Source organism: Panthera tigris, chromosome B1 (assembly GCF_018350195.1).
Source record: "Panthera tigris isolate Pti1 chromosome B1, P.tigris_Pti1_mat1.1, whole genome shotgun sequence".
NCBI lineage: Eukaryota > Metazoa > Chordata > Mammalia > Carnivora > Felidae > Panthera > Panthera tigris.
This window is the reverse complement of record NC_056663.1, coordinates 125,948,415-125,973,111: the sequence shown is the minus strand read 5'-3', so window position 1 is coordinate 125,973,111 and position 24,697 is coordinate 125,948,415. Positions and strand designations below refer to the sequence as shown.

The window sequence follows — 24,697 nt, the reverse complement described above, 5'->3', positions numbered from 1 at the left end:
TTGGGAAGAAAGGGAAATGAGGAATTGTTTAACAGGTATAACATTTCAGTTTTGCAATTTAAAAGAATTCTGGAGCTCTGTTGCACAATAATGTGAATGTATTTACCACTATGGAACTATTCACTTAAAAATGGTTAAGATGGTTTAAGAAAAAAGAAAAAATAACAGTATATTGAACTGCTGGACTTTTTAAAAAATTCATCTCATAAATAGCACATACAGGATGGTAGAAGTTGTTGTGACTTTTATTTGATCAACAGAAAATGATTATTTATAAGACCTTATTTCTTATAAATATTACAGATACACATTTTTTAAAAAGATTTTTTTTCCTTGAAGTTCTCAGAGAAAAATAATTTTTTAAAAAATTTATTGTCAAGTTAGCTATCATACAGTGTATACAGTGTGCTCTTGGTTTTGGGGACCAGAGAAATTTTAATAGCATTTGGACAGGAATGAGTAGACAGCAGATTATTACAGACTTTTACTTGACATTATGAAAACTAAAATTTAACTTTAGGGCTTGAGGTGGTTATGGTAATGTGATTTCTTAACTAAACTGGAAGATTTACCAGGGAATAGCTTCTGTATTTAAAGATAGTGGAAAGTTTGTCAGAATTGGCAAACTACCTCCTAGTTCAGTAATTCTAAGGCATTATAATCTGCCTTCTCTTTAAACACACATACATACATCCCACAAAAACTTTATATATTGCTCCTAGGTCTTTTAAGCTGCTCGGTAATTCATAAAGTTGTATTTAATATATAAACTAAAATCAAAATGTCATAAATATGCCTACATATTTCTTGGTATGAAGTATGGATGCACTTGCCAATGTCATATGAAATGGTTAACACTCTGAAGCCTGATTTTTCACATATTGGTGGTCAAAGTGCCTACATAGCATACATCTACATGAGGAAGCCAGTGCTGTGTTTTACTTCTGACCATCTGGAATTAGCTACCTCGTTTCCTTACAGTTTTCTAACACATTATTTCTGATTGGATGTTATTTGCAATCCCAATATTTAAATGTTTTACCTTGGATGGGTAAGAGTGTCACTGTTGTAGATAGCCCAAACCTCTGTTCCCACTTTTTCTTACTACAAGTAAAGTGAATTTTGGCCTGTAATCTAGCCTGGAGATGCGCTCTGTAACCTTACGGAACATTTTCTTGATTTCTTTGTTTAAGCATCTTAAAGCATTAAAAGTGGCCTGTGTTATTTGAGACACACTTCCTTTTTTGTAATTGGCCTTTTTGACTTTTTCATGTTTATAGGTTTTGTTTTGTTTTTTTAAGTTGAAATTTGAGAGAAGAGAGTGAAACTATGACTTTTAGTTTTTCATTTTAAAGTGGTTTGTGTAAGTGACCTAGAGGGGCGCTTGCCTCAGTGGGTTAAGAATCTGACTTCGACTCAGGTCATGATTTCACAGTTTATGGGTTCGAGCCCTGTGTGGGCTCTGTACTGACAGCTCAGAGCCTGGAGCCTACTTTGATTTCTGTCTCCCTCTCTCTCTCTGCCCTTCTCCCGCTCACACTCTGTCTCTCAAAAAATCAACATTAAAAAAAGGTGACCTGGAATAAATAAAATGTAGTGAAACAAAAAATTTAAGAAAATTTGGCTTATGGTTACATATGTTTGCAAAATTTTACTTTAGTATAGATTTTTATGAACCTCCTTAAAATCAATGAAAAGTTACTAATCAAATGAATCTATCTTGTTATGGCTTCATTTTTGTGGTTAAGTATACAGCATTTCCCTTTTGATAGTAGGTTAGGCAAAAAAGAAATTAAAGAAGGTTACTTTACCCAGTAGAATATGGTTTAATGTAGTATTACACCTATACCAGGTCTTAGTGAACTCAGTCTGGCTGGAAGTGTTAGGCTATGAGCAGAAACTTGAGGCAAGTGGTTGAAATTTATAATATCAGTGATTTCTAGAGACAGTGGTGTCTTTGATTTTGCAAAACACACACCAACCACTATTCCAGTATACTTTTTTTTTTTTTTTTTTACATTTTTCTTAGTCCATTTCTTTCCCATTATTGGTTAGTCAGAATGACCCTTTAAGGGAGTTTGATGGGAGATGGTGGAGGATCTTTGTATATTGGGTTGTTTTCAAGGCAATTCATAATGAGATGCTAAACCATTCTTAAATTATTCCACCTTATATTAAGATATGGATAACTTATAGATAAATTATTCTATCCTATTGTGATGTTTTTCTCATGTAACCTTTTTATCTGTTTTCACTCATATTGTCATCATTTTATGATATTTGTCTTTGCTTTGATTCAGAGTTTTTAACCTTGGCAGAAACATTCTGGCAAAACTTGTAAGAAGCTAATTTTTAAGCTTCTGAATAAAACTTTCCATTGTCTTTCAGCAGCTTTTGAATTTTTCTTGTTTCTGGAGAAAATGCTAGTGGGAGGAGGGAGAAGAAGGGAAAAAGTTAGGAGTTTCCCAGGAAGCTAGACCTTAAACCTCATTTAATAGTGGATTACTAAATCAGCAGCCATGGTTTTTATTAAGTTCTTTAAAAACATTTTATTTATTGATGTATTTATGTATTTATTTATTTATACATACTTTTTAAGGTACTACTTTTTTTCTTTTTTTACTTACCATGATGACTTTTTAGATAAATGTGGTCCCTAGAGAATATACATTAGTGTTAAGTGATTCCGCATCATGGGTAATTCACGTATCTTAAATTTTTTGTGTTTTGTTCCCCTCTTCCGCCCCCCCCCCCCCCCCCCCCCCAGGTTCAATAAACATTGCTTTGAATTACCAACTTCTGTGAAATCTCTCATTAACTCCTTGCTTTGAGGAACTAAATGAATCAGGGCCCAGGTAGGAAAATGAAAACACATTAGGTGTTTTAAATAGGAAATTTTAATACAAGGAATTCATAAACACATTTTAGTTGAGAAAAGAAACTCAGCAGGGTATGGCAAGGTTGTCTACAAATGAGCAACAGTAGGAAACGGTTGCCATCTTTAGGACCAAGAGAGACAATGGGAAGATGTGATGTTACCAGAGGTGGGGCATGGGGGATGTGTGGCTAAAACCACAGAGAGGGTCCAGAGTGGGACCATGAAGCCAGGGGCTGACTAACTAGAGGTAGAACCACAGAAAAGATGTAGAAAGGGGAGAAATATCAGGGGTTCTCTCCTATCCCCCAGGGCTCAGCCATTGCCTCTCTTATTCGTGGGACTTATCCAAAAGCCAGAGCAAGGGAGCCTGGGGAATGTAGTTCCTTGACATAGAGAGAGAGAAGCAAAGAAAGGCAGAGTATTGATCTGAGAGCAAAGAGACAAATGTGACCAGTATAGATAATACAAAAATAATGATTTTTTTCCCCTTGGAAACTGGTAATATTCATGCTTTCATATTCTAAGACACTCCTCCCATGGCTCAGGAAACTCGTAGAAGATGGAAATAATTACGATGTATATGGTTTCAGTTTTCAGGAACCCTTTATTAGTACTGTTTAAGTGTTACTACATTTGCTGCATATATTTCTGCCAGTTCATTTTTATTGTTTATATATTTTTGACAACAAGAATTTATCATTTTCATTTCGTATTTTTCGTTCATTTATTTATTTTTAATGTCTTCAAAGATTAGAAAGTCGGTTCCCTTGAGCTATTTAATAAATATTCTGTCCTGTCATTTGCTTTTTCTAGGTTGTCAACATTTTTAAACTCTGTAATCCACCTAGAATTATTTTTGGTATGGGGTGATGCATTATTTTAATGCCAATTAAGATAGTTTACTTCTTTTTAAATAAAGATTATCTATGCTTTGAGAATCTTGATCTTTTCTTTTTAAATTGCCCTATGTCGGATTTCTTTAAATTTGGTAGATATTGACCTATAGTTATATTACAAATTTTATTTGAAGTGTCATCCTTGCTAATTCCTTAATTTATTGGCTAAAATGTGCTTCTGTTTGTTTCTTTATGTTTATTTATTTATTTTGAGAGAGACAGAGATAGTGCAGTTGGGGGAGGGGCAGAGAGATAGGGAGAGAGAGAGAATCCCAAGCAGGCTCTGCACTGCCAGTGCTGAGCCCAGTTTGAGGTTCAAACCCACGAAGCTGCGAGATCATGACCCAAGCCAAAACTGAGTCGGATGCTTACCCGACTGAGCCACCCAGGCGCCCCGGTACTTCTATTTTTAAAAACATGTGTGAAGTGGTTACCCGAAGACATTTCACCTCCATTTATTTGCTTATTTATTTATTTTCGATTTTATGTTTAAATAATCTCTGTATCCAGTGTGGGGTTCGAACTTTGAACCCTGAGATTAAAGTTCATTTGCTCTACTGACTGAGCTAGCAGGTGCCCCTTACCTACTTTTTTTTTTTTTTTTTTTAATTAAAAAGCCTCAGATGTCATATTGTGATTTAGGTTAATTTTAAGACCGTTTGATACTAACAAACAAATAGCTATAAGTTCAATATTGATGCATAGCATCTCTGTTAATTACTTTTTATGTGCGGGTTCACAAACAACTGTTGTGATTTTTATTTTTTAGTTTAATTGTTGGAGAATAGAGTGCCTGTGTTGAGTAATCGGTGTCTAATGTGTTTTGAACGTGGCCTTTTAAAATCAATTGCTGTAATTATATTAATCTGCTAATTGTGGTGTGGAACATTGTCTAAATTTAGTAGGGAAGTAAAAGTCAGAATGTCAGAAGAAAGGAAAGGTTGTTTACTTAATAATTAACTCCTTAGCTTTTCTCATGATGCTTATTGACTTGAAAGTGTTGAAACTCTGAAAGTAAGTAGAGAGGGCATCACTTTTTATTTTATTTGCTTATGAAATACATATTATTAAGACATTTGTAGAGTAACAGTAGTTAAGTTAGCATTTTTTTAAAAAAGTGGATTGTAAGGGAAGGTGGGAGAGATGAATTTAAAGTGCATTATTTATCAGAAAAGATTCTGAAAAACTAGCCCTTCATTTTTAGTTTAAGTATGAGATTTGTTTTCACTTCCTCTCTAGTCACAATTTTAAATTTTGGTGTAACTGGTAATAACTTAAAGCATTAATACAAATTTAAACTTTTTGACATAGAAATTTCAACATTATAGAAGTAGAATAATATAATGAGCCCAGTGTATCCATCACTGAGGTTCAACTCAGTATGTAAATTAATTTCGTTTTATCTATATTTTCATTGACTTCTACCCTCACTTCTGGCGTTCTTTTGAAGCAAATTCTAGCTATCATATTATTTCATCCAAATATTCCAGTATGTGGCTCAAAGAGTAAGCACATTCTTGTTGTTGTTGTTTTTTAAGAGTTTTACTTTATTTTTTTAGAGTAATAGCTGCACCCAACATGGGGCTTGAATCCATGACCCCGAGATCAAGAGTTGCATGCTTAGCTGACTGAGCCAGCCAGGCACCCCAGTAAAAATTCTTTTTAAAAACATAATTGTAGTGCCTTTATCACCCCTGAAAAGTTGACAACAGTTTTCCAATATCAGCTCTTTAAAGTTCTCATTTTCCTGATTGTCATCCATAAACATATACAGTAAAACCTTGGATTGCAAGTAACTTGGTCTGCAATTGTTCTATAAGATGAGCAAACATTTCTAATAAATTTTAACTGATAAACTAGCGATGTCTTGCAATACAAGTAGTACAAGGCACTGAATGTCACATGATCACAACTGAGCCAATGGTTCTTGAAATTCGCTTTGACATACAAGTGCTTTGGATTACAAGCATGTTTCTGGAATGAATTATGCTCACAAACCAAAGTTTTACTATATTTGTGTTATAAGGATAATTATTTTTTTAACAATCTGTTTGAATCAAGATCTGGATAAGGTCCATTTTTTAGGATTAGGATTCGTTTATAAATTTCTTTAATCCATTTTAATCTATAACTTCTTTGATAGTTTGTTTTTTCTTACAATTTTTTGCTAAAGTAAGTGGGCCATTTGTATTATATAAAACATTTTTTTGAGGGATAACTTTATTATTGTAGAAATATAGTGCTGGGTCAGTATGAGTGCTTTTCAGATTTGTCTTTTGTTTACTGTGTTCATGATTTTTGTCATATTCTCAATTTATTATTTGCTTACTCTTGTCCTGTTTTAACAAAATCCATTCTTCTCATTCTAGTCATTCACATTTATGGGATAATGGTTTTGATGTCTTATTATATTTTAAAATACCTGTTAAGATGAATATATATTAGGATAAAACTCTTCATCCGTGTATCATCTAAAATCATCTTGAGCAGGCACCTGGGTGGTTCAGTCAGTTAAGCATCTGACTTCAGCTCGGGTCATGGATCTACCAGTTGGTGAGTTTGAGCCCCTCCCCCGGTCGGGCTCTGTGCTGACAACTCGGAGCCTAGAGCCTGCTTCAGATTCTGTGTCTCCCTTTCTCTCTGCCCCTCCCCTGTTTGCTCTCTTTTTCTCTGTCTCTCTCAAAAATAAATAAACATTAAAAACAAATTAAATTCATCTTGAGTACCACACATTAGGAAACACTGCTTTAATATTAATTCCTCTTTGCCTTATTCCCTCTACTCACCTCCTGTGTTGAAATCTAATCAGTGACCCCATGAGGGACCAATTTGAAACCTTAGATATATTATCTGCATGTCTCCCAAAACAAGGTACATTCTGTGCGAAGTACAGTTTTACTAGCACACTGCTAGTGAGGTGTGTTACCAATCTGAGATTATGGTCTAGCCATCTCAGCATTTCTATCTTTCAGGCTCAAATTCCATTACGTGTGACCTGTAATTTTACAGAGGAAGGAAAAACATTAAGAAGCTGCTTCTGGATTGTCCTGAAATCCTTCGTTTTTTGTTGATAAATGGAGTTAAGTGATGACTGAAAACATTTTTCTTTTTGTTGAATAAGATTTAACTTTTAGGGAAAGTTAAATTTTAAGAGTATAATTTAAGAAGAAAGCACAGTGATAGGGTGGCCAGCTAAGAGATTGGCCTTTGTAGAGTTATTGCAGTGCAGTCTAAGGATGGTTGCTAGGTTGTATTTCTGTTTCCCTGAGTCAGGTGCCTCTATTCCCTATTGATTTACTTCTCCTTGTCAGGAAACTGAACAAAATGCTTGGACTTTCTACCATTTGTGACTATTAAAAAGTAGGTGAAATTTACGTATGTGGGTGGCTGAGGAGAAAGAACGAAAGAACCTGGGGCAGTGATGTTGTTGTGGAACTGCCTTGGACTGCCCACCTTCGCCCTTCTCTTTACATGAAGAAAATAATTTATTTTTTATTAAAAGCACCCTAGAAGGATTTTCTGGTATGTGCAGCTGATTATAATCCTAACTTCACTGCATAAGAAACATTTTATCTCACACCAGAGCCTTTCTTACTAAAAGTTGTTAGTATCTCCCAGATGGACATTTTGTCCGTGAACTCAAGTCATTGTAGAACTTGACCAGCTGGGATGGAGAGGTCATGAGAAAACAGCGTATTTTCAGTATAATTTGAATATAATACATCATCAAGAATCATTTGGTTCCCTTCCTGAACAGTAAGTTGAAGAAAACTTTGGATCCAGATAAATTCTTGCAGTTTGGTTTCTGCATGTTTTTCGCAGCTTTCTTAACCTCTTGCAGCCTGGCCATTCGTTTCTTAAGATGCAGCCACTAAGAAATATGGCACATGGCACATATCCAGAAAGTCACTGTTTCTGCTTGCTGATTTTAGCCTGCCTGTGCTCCCTTAAAATATTCATTAGGAATGGAGACTCCTTTATGTTTATTAGACCCATGCTGCAAATGTTCAGGAATTGCTTTATTGACTATGCCTAACATGGGAGTCATTCCTACCATGGGGTGGGAGTATTCAGGCTTTCCTTTGGTTACTTCGCAAATGGACTGTGTGTGCTTTGCTAAGAAACTTCATGTGGTGTAGGGGAGTCTCTGGAACAGTATTTATTGGCCTACATGTGTCAGAATTAACTGGAGCTCTTAATAAAAATACACATTCCTGTGCCTCACTCAAGACTTACTGAATTAGAATCCCTGCAGTAGAAACTGGGAATCTGTGTTTTTAATAAGCAACATAAGTGATTCAAGGACACAAATACTTGAAATACAATTTTTGAGCCTTCCTAAGGTTCCTGGCCTTCCAGCCTTCTACACAAGTCCATCCAGTTGCTGAATTAACCTGTTCCTTTTGGTGAGTGCATCCTTCATTATAGGCATTTGTTGTTGATGCGGGTACATTGTAGCTTACTGAATGGTGGTTCTGTGTGTGAAATCAACTTTTGATGTTTGATTGATGTTTGATTGTTTAGTTAAAGTACAGTACTTTGTCTTGGAGTAATTGACATTATTGTTTGATGTTTGATTAAAGTACAGTACTTTGTTTTGGAGTAATTGACATTATTCTTGAAACATTTTTTTTTTTTTTTTTTTTTTTTTTTACCTGCAAATAGGGAGCTGTTTTTCCTTTAATGGTGCTTATCTGACTTGTGAGATTTATATTCATTCAGGTTTTTCAGAAATTCATATTACCTTCATTTTATTGGGGAAAACTTTTTTTCCTTTCATAGATGTTGATTTTTTAGGCATCCTTTCCCAAAGTCCTTTAGAAATAGAAATAATCCCCCCTCCCCCCCTTAGAGGAAGAGATGTTATTTTGTCCTTTAAGGACTGGAAATACAATTTTTAAAATAGAAAAAAATCAGTGCTATCCTTAAAATGATTTGCTTTTACCTTTGAATAGTTTTTAAAAATGTGGTGTCACTTCTAAGTCCTATCTTTGCCATTAACTGCCTACTATCAGCAGCCTTAAAAGAAACATCTCGTTATTTATTTGGTACAAAAATTTCACTTCTAAGTGAAATACACAGGCAAACCTTTTTATAACCCTGAATCCATACATCTTTAAAATAGAACACTTACACATTTTAAGTGTTCTTAACTTTTTGAGTCAGTTTTTCAGCAATGTCAATTTCAGTTTAGTTAGGAGATGTCTTTGAGGCCTTCTAGTTGGGCATGTGTTTTGCATTCCCCTCACCACTTCCTTTATTGGGCTGTTTTAGATGTCATAAAATGCTTTGCCTTTTACTAAAGCAAATGCCATGAAGCATTTGCCTTAAGGGCATTATCTCTCCATGAGTTAAGGTGGAGTAAGAGTACTAAGGAAGTGAAGTAAACAGTGAGTACAGCTCATCTCCTTTTATGGAAGAGTAATTTTGCAGGATGAATTACTTTGTATACCACCCATTGAGAGAGCATTACAGAAGACGTCCCTTTTGGAATGTTGTAAAGGTGTGTTTTCTTCTGTTGATGAAATACAAGTAGCCCTAAAAAATTTGGCAGTCCTTCAGGCTCAGTATGTGGGCTGTTTTTAGTCATGAGGGAATAGAATGGATTGAGACAAGTAGATATCCTAGTAACGGTGAACCAGGCACAAGTCAGTCTGGGACACTCTGTCCCTGGTTCTAGAACTTTACAGTCTGATTGAGAATATGTGATCATCCTAAATTATACAACATGCACTTCCTATGAATGCATATGCATATATGTTTTACATATTTCACATAGACACTTGTGTATGAATGATAAATATCATGTAAATGAGGAACTTAGTCTAGAGTTTGACTGTCAGTTAAAATTTATTACTTTTATGATTTTGGTTATAATATCCTTATTAATGAGATGTAGAATATCAAGAATATTGACTAGCATCTGATAACACCTTTTAAACCAAATACATATTTTATCTAAAAATTAAAGTTTAATACCTATAAAATATTCAAATAATATAGAAGTCTATACAATTTAAAGTAAAATTTCCTCAGCCTTGTCTAGCCTCCTTCTGAGGTATAATCTTTCCAGCCTTTTACTCATCATTTCTGTGCTCTGATACATACCAGTGTCCCCCACAAATATATGTTGTTCTCAACTTTCCTTTTCTTCTTTAGATAAATACATCATGGTTATCTTTTGAGGTCAGTATATATAGGCATTTATCATCAATGTATGTAATTTATGACTTTGTAGGTTATTGACTTTGTAATTATTCTTTACATCCAGAGGGTTTAAAAAAAATGCATGCTTATTTATTTTGTTGACCAATGTTTATGTAGCTGTTAATAACAGAAAACATCAGATGTAAAGTGTGGGTAATCTTATTAATGACTGTTATGATGACTTACTTGCAAATTTATTTAAAACTAATAAACAATTTGAAAATTACCTAAACATCTGTTAACAGTGACTAAAATATTATACTCTTTATGAATATGTTTCTACATACTTGATTCTGTGTAAGATAATATTCGAATGATTTTAGATTGTATTTTAAATCTTTGAAACCTTGACATCTGCAAAAATACTTTCCACTCAGTTTTTCTCAAAATTAAAAATATTTAATACAATGTTATGTCAGTTAACCTCAATAAAATGTTTATTTGAAGATTTATAGGTAAAATAGCTACAATTATAATCCCATATACTACATTTATTTATTCATAGTACTTGTAATTCTTGATCACATCCTGCCATATGACTGTGGATGAAGAACTGGTGAGATAACTCAAAGGAGTAGAAGGTCAAATTTATTTATTTGGGGGTATTGCATGTATTATCTTTCTAAAATTTCTCTTTAGTTTGATGTTTATATTTTATGCAGGATGATACTAAAATAATCCGATGATTCTAATAATTGCGCAAATAATTGTGCCAGGAGAGAAGCTAATTTAGGATTTAAAAAATGTGGCTAGTCAGCTATCAGGATTCAAGAAAGTAAATGATTCTTTAGACCACTGTTTTAATAAATAGCAATGTTGCAGTGTTAAGTAATTCAATAAATTAATTTGGGGTCTACCCAGAAGAAGGTAGGAGTAGATTCTTAATACGCCTTTCAGTTCCATGACTGATTCTTTTTGTACTATATGTGAATATAAATTTTTTGCTCTAATATTAAATGACTGTATGCCATTGCTTTTTACATAACTTTGTCAAAAGTTTATTCTTCATCTCTGTTACAAAGCATCATTGATCTATTCCCAGTGGGAATTTTTATGTGCCATTATGAACCTTGTTTGTGTTCACCAACAGTGTGTTCACTAAATCATATATTGATTTAAGGGTGTGGCCACTTTCTCATTGTGGAAAAAATGCAATGATCATCACCTTATTCAGAACAAAAGCCAGAAATTGATTCTGGCTGCTGACAGGATTGATTTAACCAGCCTCTAGCATTTGCACTTGAGACTAGAAACTTTACCCTCTTCCAAGGTCTTGAGCAGGTGTTTGATTAAATAATTTTCCTTGCATAATTCTGAACTCCTGACTGATTACTTTTATCTGGTATTTTATTTTATTTATTTATTTAAATTTTTAAATGTTTATTTTTTTGAGAGAGAGAGAGCATGTGCGCACAAACAGGGGAGGGACAGAGAGAAAAGGAAACACAGAATCTGAAACAGGCTCCGGGCTCTGAGCTGTTAGCACAGAGCCCGATGCAGGGCTTGAACCTATGAACTGTGAGATCATGACCTGAGATGAAGTCGGACGCTTAACTGATTGAGCCACCTAGGCGCCCCAACTGGTATTTTAGAGTTAATATTATCATATTATGGAAACTTTTACTATTGCTAGCTCACATTTAAATCTTGGAACAATTTCCCTTTTTTTTTGGACTGAGAACAAATTGGATATTGAATAATCCCGTTGGAATGTATCTTCAGTGTCTGGCTAACTTGCAGAATACATCACTTGCATATTATATTGCTTGTTCTTTATGTCTTCGGAAGTTTTCGGTGACAACTAAGGTTCATGACCCTCACAACTGCGATGTGTAAACTGTGCCTTATTTTTTCATAGCATCAGTAAGATGAATTGTCCGTTTCATCATCTCCATCTCATTTAAGTTAGAGTTTTCTTGTGCTGGAATCAGATAAAGGAAGGAATGTTGTTTTTATAATAAGATAGAGATCTTCAATTTATTTTTAAAAATGGTCCTTTTGAAATAATTACATAATTGTCAATATTGATATTCCTTTTTTCAGCTAAGATTCTGAACTAATTCCAGAAGAGCCTCTTAGATTTAAGAATTACTTTTTCTCATTTTACATTAAGAGACAGTAGAGACAAATCAAATTTATGAAGCAAAATCTTGTATATATATTTTCTAGCTTGAAAGACTATAGATTTCTATTATAATATAGTGTGTTGGAATTAAGTGATTTTCTTGTGTGAATGTGGTTTCTTACCTAGCAGAAGTTTAATTCATTTTTGATGAATTACAAACAGTATTCAAATACATTTTTCAGTTTCCATGATGAAAATCAAACGAAAAAAATCTTATAATCCTAGTAGGAATTATTAAATACTACGAAAAAGTATATTTTCTGTATGTACAAATGTTTATTTTTAAAATACAGAAATGGAATCATTTATATATTTTATAACCTAAATATTTAGCTTCTCTGATGTATAACTGGCATACAGTATACTCCTCATATTTGAAATGTACACTTTGATAACTTTGGGTATATCTGTATACCCATGAAATTATCACCACAATCAAGAGAGCAGACATATATCCATCACCCCCCACAATTTCCTGGGAGCTCTTTGTAACCCCTTCCTACTACTTTTATTCCTTTCTTCATCCCAGGCAACCATTGATCTGCTTTCTGACACTATAGATTAGTTTTCATGTTTTAGAATTTTATATAAATGGAACCATAACAACATGTACTCAGTTTTTTGTGGGGTTTTTGGTCTGAATTTTTTTCACTCAACATAATTGTTTCAGGATTCATACATGTTGTAGCTAACAATAGTCCCTTCTCCCCCCCTTTTTTTTTTTTAATGTTTATTTTTGAGAGAGAATGCACACATGTGCACATAAGCAGAGGAGTGGCTGAGAGAGATGGACAGAGGATCCAAAGCAGGCTCTGTGCTGACAGCACGAGTGCCCGATGCAGGACTCGAACTCACAAACCTGCTCCATCGTGACCTGAGTGGAAGTAGGACACCTAACTGACTGAGCCATCCTGGTGCCCCAGTCCATTCCCTTTTATTACTGAGTAGTATTCCTTTGTATAGATACAGCACATTTATTTATTCATTTGTTAATGGACATTTGAGTTGTTTCCCATTTTTGGCTGTTAACAAAGAAAGCTTCAGTGAGTTCATACATAAGTCTTTGTAGGGACATGGGCTTTCATTTCTTTGGGTTACAAACCTAGGAGTGAAATTGTTGAGTTACACAGAAGGTATACGTTTAACCTTTTAAGACATTGCCAGTTTTCCAAAGTAGTTGTAAAACTTTACATTTCCATTAGCACTGTATAAGAGTGCCAGTTCCTAGACACCTTCTTCAACACTTGGTGTGGTCAGTATTTTTAATTTTAGTCATTCTGTATAGATATGCAGGGTACCTTTTAATAAAATCAAGATCCTTAGGGTTTTCAGCATGGTGGATACACTGATCAGTTTTTTTTTTTTTTAATTCACACAACAAAATTCACACAACAAATTGTGTGAAATTCACACAACAAAATTAATCATTTTAAAGTCAACAATTCAGTGGCATTTTAGTACACTCACAGCGTTGTATAACCAGCATCTCTTTTCAGAACATTTCATGACACCCAGAGGAAACCCCATTAAGCAGTTAGTCCCCATTGCCCTTTGCCTCCAGCCCTTGGCAACTAACAGTCTGCTTTCTGTCTCTTGCATTTACCTGTTCTGAATATTTCATATGAATGAAATCATACAATGTGTCACCTTTTTTGTCTGGTTTCTTGAACTTACAGTGTTTTTGAGGTTCATCCATGTTGTGACAGATATCAGTACTTCATTCCATTTTATTGCAGAACAATATTCTGCTATGGATATATCACATGTTATTTATCCATTCATTAGCTGATGGACATTTAGGTTGTTTCTATAATTTGGCTTATTGTGAATCCTGTTGCTATGAACTTTCATGTACAAATTTTTGTATGCAAGTATGTTTTCATTGCTTTGGGTAAATACCTACGAGTAGAATAATTACTGGGTCATATGGTAATTTTTCGTTAAACATTTGAGGAACTATGAGACTGTTTTTCAGAGTGACTGTACCATTTTAATTCCCATCAGCAGTGTTATGAGGTTCCCACTCTTCTCCACATTCTTGCCAACACTTGTTATTGTTTGTGGTCATCTTAGTGGATATGGAGTGGTATCATTCTTGTTTTGCTTTGCATTTTCCTGATGGCTACTGATATTGAGCATCATTTTATGTGCTTATTGGATATTTGTGTGTCTTTAGAGAAATGTCTATTTAGATACTTTACTCATTTAAAAAGTGGGATATTTGTCTTTTTATTGCTAATGAGATTTTTTTTTTTTAAACATGTATTCCAGAGACAAGTCCCTTATGACATATATGATTTGCAAATATTTTCTCCCATTTGGTGGGTGAAATTTTTTTTCACTTATTCTTTGAACCACAAAAGTTTTTAATTTTGATGAAGTTCAGTTCTGTTTTTTTTTTTTTCCTTTTTTGCTCGTGCTTTAGGTGTCGTATCTAAAAAGGTTTTGCCAAACTCAAAGTCTTGAAGACTTACTCCTACATTTTCTTGTAAGAGCTTTATAGTTGTGCTAATATATTTAAATTAATTCATTGATTCATTGATAAATTGATTCATTTAAATTAATTTTCATGCATGGTGTAAGGAAGAGGTCCAGTTTCATTCTTTTGCATGTCGATATCCAGTTGTAGAAAACCACCGTTTGCTTTTAATTTCCCTAATGCCCAATGATGTTGAGCATCTCTTTTTCTTTTTTAGTTAAACATTTTTTCCAGCTTTACTGAGAAATAATTGACATATAACATTGTATAAGATATGCAATATATATTAGGTATACATGTATATATTGTGAAAGGGTCACTAACTAAAGTTAGTTAACATCACTCACGTAATATTTGCGTGTGTGTGGTGAAAACATTTAAGATCTACTTTCTTAGCATCTTTCAAGTATAGAATATCATATTGTTAACTATAGTCATTATGGTATGTTTGGATCCCTATAACCTATTCATCTTATAACTGGACTGAGCATCTTTCACTTGCCTTTTTGCCACCTGTGTATTTTCTTTACTGATGTGTCTTCTCCTACTTTTTCACTTAATATTCCATGGATTCAAATTTGTATAGATCACATATTTATTGACATAGAAAGAGATCTCATTTCATGGTCCTTTCATCACTGAATAGTATTTAATTTCATGAATGTATTATAATTTTTACACTCCATACCATAAAGATAATCATTTCCTGCTAAACACGCTGCTGTTCTAAATATCCTGTACTCTTATTTGGTTAAGAGTGAGGACTTAGAGGTCTATTAACTGGAACCAAGAGTTTATGTAATTTTAAGGTTTTGATAATTACAGCCAAATTGTCCTCAAGAAAGATTATTCTCCAATAGTGGGAGCATTTGAAAGGGTCAGAAAAACCTTTAGAAGTATGCATTGTTCGTAGAATATTGTAATCTGCCTTCTCATTCTACACAGGATCTTGACTGGGTCACATTATTTTTTGACTAACTTTCATGTCTCCAGGTCTTTGTAGCTTTTTTCTCCCTCTGATACATGTTTCTTATGTATTGTTAAGGCTTTTATAGCAACATTTCCTTGTGCTTTTCTGCTCTGTATACCTGGAAATTCCCATACATCATCTAAGACTGAAACCAGTGTGATTTTCTTCATGTTAAATCTTTCTCAGTTTCAGCCATAGCGTATGAGTTCATCCTAAGGATGTACTATAATTTATATATTTGTTTTTGAATTCTAGGACCTACCACTGTGCCTGGCACTGTGCCTGATTTTCCTCAATACTGACTAGTTAAATTATGCTTGGATCAAATCAGGTTTCTTGTCTGTATTATAGTCTATAGTATATCTTTAATTCAACTTGAAAAGCTTATTGATATGACATATCCCTAACTATTAGCATTACTCTAAAGATACTATTTTTTTTAATGTTTATTTATTTTTGAGAGAGAGAGAGAGAGAGAGAGAGAGAGAGAGAGAGTTTGAGTGGGGGAGGGGCAGAGAGAGACACACACCCAGAATCCGAAGCTCTGAGCTGTCAGCACAGAGCCACCGTGGGGCTTGAACTCACAAACTGTGAGATCATGACCTGAGCCGAAGTCAGACGCTTAAATGACTAAGTCACCCAGGCGCCCGATACTACTTATTTTTGAAATGTCGACAAATAACATCAACACATATATTAAAATAATTTTTTATTTCAGCATTTTGTTATCTCAAATGACATAATTGTACAAGCATGGTCTTGTTTTACTGTATAGGTTTACAGAGTAAAATCGTTAAACTTTAGCTGAAGATTTTTCTTAAGATTTTCTATTAAGTCATAGTAACCTATAAATATGATTTAATTAAGATTGTCTTATAAATCGACCTCAACAAGATATTCTATTAGGTAGCATGGCAAAAATTAAAATGGAGCCTGGTTATTTTTTTTAAAAAAGTCTTAGCATTATACTTATTTGTCCATCTTTTTCTGGACTTACAAATTTGTCCATCAGGCAGTGAAAACAATTTCCATGTAACCAACTATCTAGGAAGTTTAAAAAACTTAGAATCTTTTGAATATTAAATTTAATTACTAAGTAAATGTATTATGTGCTTCGTAGGTAAAAACGGGAATGACAGTTCTATTGCCAGTAATTGAATTCTTATGGAAGTGTTATTGAATTGATGAATATGTAAGAGGACATTTTTATGAAGATCAGTACAAGCTGTTTTCCAAATAAAGTCTGGGGAAATGTTTTATTTTTGCAACTTGAACAGCATTAATGCAGCAAGTTGAATTATTTCGGGCCTGCTTTGCCAGCACACTGATAACCAGAACATGTTTGGACTGATAGTTTGCCAGATGCACATTTGACCTAATGAAGGAGAGACCAACCTGCCACTCATTGCCAATTTCAGGTTCCATTTGACTTAATCCTAAAAACTAGAGCAAAAATAGATATCAGCCTACAAATTCAGTTAATTCTAGAAAAATCAGATTTATCTAAAATTATATGTCTCATTTTAATGTAGTTCCTCGGTAAATTTCCATTATGGTAGTAAATAAAAAGGCATTAAGTTCGCATCTTTCTGATTTCAGAAGACTTATGTCCAGCAGGTGTGTCACCTTCAAGCTCACAAGTGAGTGAATTGTGATTTAAGAATTGTTTAAAACTATACTCTGGTGTAGGGTTTTTTTTTAAGACTTTCATTTACAATTCGTTGTCATATGTAATATTTCTCTCAAAAGAAGGCACTGTTGATGGATTAAATGAATTAACACTAGGGGCGCCTGGGTGGCTCAGTCGGTTGAGCATCCGACTTCAGCTCAGGTCACGATCTCACGGTCTGTGAGTTCGAGCTCCGCATCGGGCTCTGGGCTGATGGCTCAGAGCCTGGAGCCTGCTTCCGATTCTGTGTCTCTCTCTCTCTCTGACCCTCCCCCGTTCATGCTCTGTCTCTCTCTGTCTCAAAAATAAATAAACGTTTTAAAAAAAAATAAAAAAATAAAAGTTGTTTAAAAAAAATGAATTAACACTTTTCTGTGATGTTTTTGTATTCCTAGTGATCCTGCTGAGGATTATGAGGGCATGTCTTAACAATAATATATTTACTGTCAATAAAATCTTTCTGCTTAGTATTTTAAAATTGAGAAGATAGGGGCGCCTGGGTGGCTCAGTCGGTTAAGCGGCCGACTTCGGCTCAGGTCATGATCTCGCGGTCCGTGAGTTCGAGCCCCGCTTCGGGCTCTGTGCTGACAGCTCAGAGCCTGGAGCCTGTTTCAGATTCTGTGTCTCCCTCTCTCTGAACCTCCCCCGTTCATGCTCTGGTCTCTCTCTGTCTCAAAAATAAATAAACGTTAAAAAAATAAAATAAAATAAAATTGAGAAGATAATTGATTTTTTTTATCCTATTAGTAATCCTACTAGTAATGACTACTTTTTATTTAAAGAAGTGAAAATAATAATTCAGACACGTAATATCAGTATTGTTATAGAGGTAAAAAAAGAAAAAAACAGGAACAACTTATACCTAGTGGACCCTATACACCATGATATGTTGATGATAGAGATGTGGTTACCAGTTGTATGAAGCAAAATTCATATTGGAAAGATAAAATTGACTGTGATCATCTCTCATGTTCCTATCTGAAAGATAAAGTGGGAATTATTAGTGAATTATCTTAGTGAATAATTCTGGAGTTCAGACTTAAAGCTTGTTCATAGTGTGGCTTGTGTGTGCATATCATCACAAAGATTTATGTAGAGATCATGAAAGAGCTTAATTTAATAAGATGGGAATCTGTTTTGTGTTAACTGCTGCAACGCAGAAGAATGTGGATCCAGTGTGCCACTCTCCAGTTTGAAATCAGAAGGTTTTGGGCCACTGTTAGCCCCCACAGCTTTTACTCTGGGAGACTGCCAGACTGCAGTGTAGTTTCATGCTCTGAGGGAGATACAAGCCTAAAGGAAAAACTACATTGTTATATCTGTTCTTAGAGAATCCTTCTTGGAAAACTAAGAGAATTGTTTAGCTACTGCTTAGCTAAACGAACATGGATGTTCAGCCAGTAATTCAAATGAGGAGTGATCGGGGCTTTGAGGTCAGGGCTAAGGCTTGAGAAACCAAATGTGTGTGCTTTAAAAAGAGGATTCATTTGGACTGTACCTGCAGAAAGATTTTGGTGTTAACGTTTCTTATTCAAAATCAGTGGCTAAATTTAAAATTTGGGCACCCCCAGGAGTCTTTTGCTCATGTTGAAAAATGAAAATTAAATATATATAACAGTTACTTTTGTGTTTTCATACATATTTATTTTTTGCTATTGTAATGATGTATCTCCAGCTTAGAATCTTCACACATACTGATTTTTTTGCCATTTTTTTCTACTTGGCTAATGCTCGGACTTTCTGAGTCACCCAGTTGACCTATAGACTGGATTAGATACTCATATTTTTTTCACATTATACCTTTCATTAAAGAAAGGTAGTACATTTATGAGAATTGTATCTGAGTGCTGTAATTTTGCTATTTAGTCCGTCAGATTCCTATACTAATTTCACAAAAGCAGAGCCTCCATTTCTCTTGTTCACCGTGTATTGCCTGTTTCTCGGTGCCTTCTTGGTGAGTAATAAATAGACAGGTACAGAATGAATGAGTGTATGGATGTGTAAGAAAAGGAATGGGAAGGAAACTGAGGCAGGAGGAAGGATATCTGAATAATATGAGAAATTTTGAAGGTTTTTTTCCTCTTTGGCCATGTTTGGAAATAGATTTTTCAATCGGTAATGTGTGACTCTTCACAAAGTAATTATGTTTTTGATTAAAGCTGTCTTCACTTCATTATGTGACTTCGTAATTTAAGTGTCTGGTATTTTGTTCTTCTTTAGCAGACAGCTCAAATGATAGGTGTAAGCTGTTAATGGTATAAATACAGGGAGAAGCTTTCCCCATAGGTTTAAAAAAAAAAAAAAAGAATATATTTAAACTTTAAAAAAAAAAAAAAAAAGAAAACAGCTTACCCATTTCTCCAGGCCCCCCACCCCCACCTCTGACAATCACCAAACAATTCTCTGTGTCTATGAGCTTGTTTGTTTTTGTGTTTTTTTTTTTTTTTTGTGGATTCCACACATAAGAAAGATCTCATATGGTATTTCTTTTTCTCTTTCTGACTTATTTTTATTTCACTTAACATAATGCCTTGAGGTCCATCTTTCTGTTGCAAATGGCAAGATTTCATTCTTTATTATAGCTTAGTAATATTACATTATATAATTGACCCTTGAACAAGGTAGCTTTGAAGTGCATAGATCCATTTATGTGGATTTTTTGCAGTACTGTAAATGTATTTTCCTTATGATTTTCTTAATTGTGTTTTATTTTCTCTAGCTTACTTTATTGTAAGAATACAGTATGTAACATATGAAATATGTGTTAATGGACTGAGCGCCTGTGCGTTCAAGCAGGGGAGGAGCAGAGGGAGAGAATCTTAAGCAGGCTCCACACACAGTACAGAGTGGGGCTCATTCTCACGACTGTGAGATCATGACCTGAGCGGAAATCAAGAGTTAGATGCTTAACCTACTGAGCCACCCAAACACCCCATTAACAGATAAGGTTTTGAGGAGTCAAAAGTTAGATGCAGATTTGCAACTGTGCGAGGGGTCAACACCCCTAACCCTGGTATTGCTTAAGGGTCAACTGTAAATATATTTGTATACACGTACATACAAAATTTCTTGTTCATTCACTCATTGATTAACACTTAGGTTGTTTCTGTATCTTGGCTTTTGCAAATAATGCTGCAGTGAACATGGGGGTGCATACATCTTTTTGAGTTAGTGTTTTTGTTTGTTTGGGATAAATACTCAGAAGTGGAATTTCTGGATCATGTGGTAGTTCTATTTTTAATTTTTTGAAGAACCTCCATACTGTTTTCCACAGTGGCTACACCAGTTTACATTCCCATTAACAGTGCACGAAGTTTCCTTTTTCTTCACATCCTTGCCAACACTAAACTTCTTGTCTTTTTGATAATAGGCATTCTAACACATGTGAGATGATCTCTCATTGTAGTTTTGATTTGTATTTCCCTATGATTCATCATGTTGAACATCCTTTCCTGTAACTGCTGGCCATCTGTGTATATTCTTTGGTAAAATGTCTATTCAAATCATCTGCCCTGATTTTAATTGCTTTTTTTTTTTTTTTTTTTTGGCTATTCAGTTATATGAGAGTTTGTTTTTTTTTTTATTAGCACCTTATCATATACATGATTTGCAAATATTTTCTCCCATTTAGTAGGCTACTTTTTCATTTTGTTGATGGTCTACTTTGTTGTGCAAAAGCTGTTTGGTATGATGTAGTCCCAGTTGTTTACCTTTGCTTCTGTTGATTTTGCTTTTGGTGTTAGGTTTTTGTTTTTGTCTTTGTTTAATGCAAGCGGGGGAGGAGCAGAGAGAGGGAGACACAGAATCCAAGGGAGGCTCTGTGCTGTCAGCACAGAGTCCAACGTGGGGCCCGAACTCAAGGAACTACAAGATTGTGACCTGAGCCGAAGTCAGATGCTTAACTATTGAGTCACCCAGGTACTCTTAGTGTTATATTTTAAAACAAAGTTATCACCAAGGCTTATATCAAGGAGCTTAGTGCCTATGTTTTTGTATAGGAGTTTTGTGGTTTCAAGTCTTATATTCAAGTCCTTAATTAATTTTGAGTTAATTTTTGTGTATGCTATAAGATAGTGGTCAAGTTTTATTATTTTGTATATGGCTGTCCAGTTTTCTCAATACTGTTTATTGAAGAGACTGTCTTCTCCCCATTGTATATTCTTGGCTCCTTTGTCATAAATTAATTGACCATATATGTGTGGGTTTATTTCTGGACTCTCTGTTCTCTTGATTTGTGTGTCTGTTCTTAATGCTGGTAACCATACTGTTTAAATTACTGTAGCTGTGTAATATAGTTTGAAATCAGAGCATGTGATGCTTCCAGTTTGTTCTTCTGTCTCAAGATTGCTTTGGTTATTTGGGTTTTTTTGTGGTTCCATACAAATTTTAGGATTAGTTGTTTTAGGATTATTTCTTTAAAAACTGTCCTTAAAATTTTGATAGGGACTGCATTAAATTGTTACCTGTATTTATTTGTTTTTCAATTTATTTGTTTTTCAATTTCTTTAATCAGTGTCTTGTCATTTTCAATATACAGGTCTTTACCAATACTTGGTTAAATTTATTCCTAGGTATTTTATTCTTTGTGAGTAATTGTAAAGGATTGTTTTCTTCTCTCTGTGGTTCACTATTTGTGTATAGAAATACATCAGATATTTGTGCATTGATTTTGTATCCTGCAACTTTACAGAATTCTTTTACTAGTTCTAAGACTTTTTTGATGATACCTTTCGTGTTTTCTATATATAAATAGTGATCTGCCAGTAGTGACAGGTTTTTAGAATATTTATTTAACTTTGAGATAGATAGAATATGAGTATGTGCATGCATGTGAGTGGGGCTGGGGCACAGAGAGAAGGAAAGAGAAAACCCCCAGCAGGCTCCACACTGTCAGCACAGAGCCCACTGTGAACTCATGACCTGAGCTAAAATCAGGAGTCTGATGTTCAACTGGCTGAGCCACTCAGGCATCCCTAAATAGTGATAGTTTTATTTTTTTCTTCCCAATTTGGATACCTTTTATTTATTTATTTTTTCTTGCCTAATTGCTTTGGCTAGGGCTTCCAATACTCTTTTGAATAAAAGTGGTGAGAATGGGCATCCTTACATTGTTTCTCATTTTAGAGGAAAGGTTTTCAGCTTTTTAACTTTGAGTACACTGTTAGCTGTAGGCTGGTCGTAGATGGCTTTTATTATGTTGAGGTATGTTCCCTCTATACTCACTTTGTTGAGAGTTATCATAAATGGATGTTCATTTTTGTCAAATGCCTGTTCTGCATCTGTTGTGATGATCATGTGATTTTTATTCTTCATTTTGTTAATGTAGTATATCACATTGATTTATATATGTTGAACCATCCTTGCATCCCTGGAATAAATTCTTACTTGATCATGGTGTATGATCCTTTTAATGTATTGATTTTGGTTTACTAATATTTTGTTGAGGATTTTTACACACTGTGTGTTTTCTTGTGGCATCCTTGTCTGGTTTGGGTATCCAGGTAATGCTGGTCTCATGAAATAAGTTTGGGAGCGCTCCCTCCTCTTCTGTTTTTTGGATAGTTTGAGAAAAATTGGTATCAATTTTTTCTTGAATGTTTGGTAGATTTTTACCAGTGAAGCTGTCTGGTTTTGGAAATTTGTTAGTTGGGTGTTTTTGATTATTGATTCAGTCTCCTTACTAGTAATTGGTCTGTTCAGATTTTGTTTCATCATGATTCACTCTTGGTAGGTTGTATGCTTTTTAGGAATTTATCCATTTCTTCTTGTTTGTTAAACTTGTTGGCATGTAATTGTTCGTAGTAGTCTCTTATGATCTTTTGTTATTTCTGTGGTATCAGTTGTAATGTCTCCTTTTTCATTTCTGATTTTATTTGAGCCCATAGGTTTTCATTGCAAATAATTAATGGAATTCTTTTTTTGAAAATTTTTTAAATGTTTATTTAGTTTTGACAGAGAGAGAGAGAGAGAAGGAGGGAGGGAGCAGGGAAAGAGCAGAGAGAGAGGGAGATACAGAATCCAAAGCAGGCTCCAGGCTCTGAGTTGCCAGCACAGAGCCCAATGTGGGGCTTGAACTCATGAACCGTGAGATCATGACCTGAGTCAAAGTTGGACACTTAATTGACTGAGCCACCCAGGTGCCCCTATTTTATGGAATTCTTTAGGGCTGGGCATTGTTTCCTACTTTTAGTAGATAAAAGGAGTTTTCTGCTCATATGAATGAAAGCTGGAACACTTTAAAAATAATTTGAAATAAGATTGACTAAGTCAAATTTTGCCAAGATCTCCCTCGTGTTAATAGATATTTCTGGAAAAAGTGAGTCCTTCTCTGTAGAAGACATTTATTATGGTCAGGACGCATGTAAATAATTCTCTTTTTTTCCTGGTATGACCACAGCTCTTTATTCAGTTATAGGAGTTGAAATATAAAATGGAAGAAAAAAAGTATATTTTCTCTTTCCCTTTCTTGAGAGTAAACTTAAACTTTAATTCATTTATTTTATTTATCTAGTGAATAAGTCATACATTTCAAGTCCTAAGGTTCAGGTAAGAAACTGTAACAAACATGTAGAGTAAGTAATCTCTATGTTACTTGGTATGCTGTGTGTTCAGTTTCAAATGAGTAACCTTTTACCTGTGTCTTCTATGTGCCCAGCCTCTGTATCAGTGACCATGGTTAATAATTATTTAAGTATCCTTTTTATTCATGTGGAGAGACAGCTGTGAATTTGTGTTTATTTTTCCCCTTTTCCTATACAAATCGCAGCATTTCGTGCCTACTCTTCTCTGCCTTGCTTGTTTTTGGTAACTTAATCTGTGCTTATCTATAGATCTTGCCTTGTCATTACTTAGAAGCTTGTTTATTGTTTTCAGCTTTATTGAGGTATAATTGACAGATAATTCCTGGGTTTTTGTTTGTTTGTTTGTTTTATAATTACAGAGAATTTCACTGTTTAGATCTCTCATAACTTACTTTTACCAACAGTGCTACATACAGTCAGTTCTGTTATTATGTTTGTTCTGAATACGTGAATTTGTTCCAACACTGTTGATATGTCAGGGAACAATTTGAACATAATGTGAATCCTGCATTTGCTTATGTGTGATTTAGTCTGGGAGAAAAACCAGGAGAACATAGAAAACAGGACCCAGCTGAAGTGAGCTGCTTAGGAATACGCAAAACACACATACTGTAAACATTTCCTTAATTCATTGAATGTGTTATGAGCTACCTCCATCCACATCTGGTGTTATAACTTAATTTTCGATTTCAGATAACCCTTTCTCTCATGTCTCAATAACCAACTCATAGGGCTATGGCCCATTTCTAGCAAACTTCTGATCTCTTTCAAGGTAAAATCCTAGAGTGCTGTGCCCTTAATCCTGTTTCTCCCTTAAGCCATATTTTCTCCATAAACCATATTTTTTTTTTCCATGAGGTTCTTATGGCATGATTTTGCATAGCACAGAGTT

The 24,697-nt window shown here is 34.5% G+C and overlaps 1 protein-coding gene across 9 annotated transcripts in view; it reads left to right on the top strand.

The window, feature by feature from the left end:
- Positions 1-24,697, top strand: part of PDLIM5 (PDZ and LIM domain 5) — a 219,063-nt gene that overhangs the window by 23,255 nt on the left and 171,111 nt on the right. Inside the window, exon 1 of one of the 9 annotated variants that reach the window (XM_042984161.1) lies at positions 8,515-9,277. The exons of the other annotated variants lie outside the window; for them this stretch is intronic. Within the exon in view, the coding sequence (XP_042840095.1) occupies positions 9,209-9,277 (69 nt within the window). The 5' untranslated portion in view covers positions 8,515-9,208. Of the gene's footprint in view, positions 1-8,514; positions 9,278-24,697 lie in introns of those variants that run through there. 9 annotated transcript variants of the gene reach the window in all.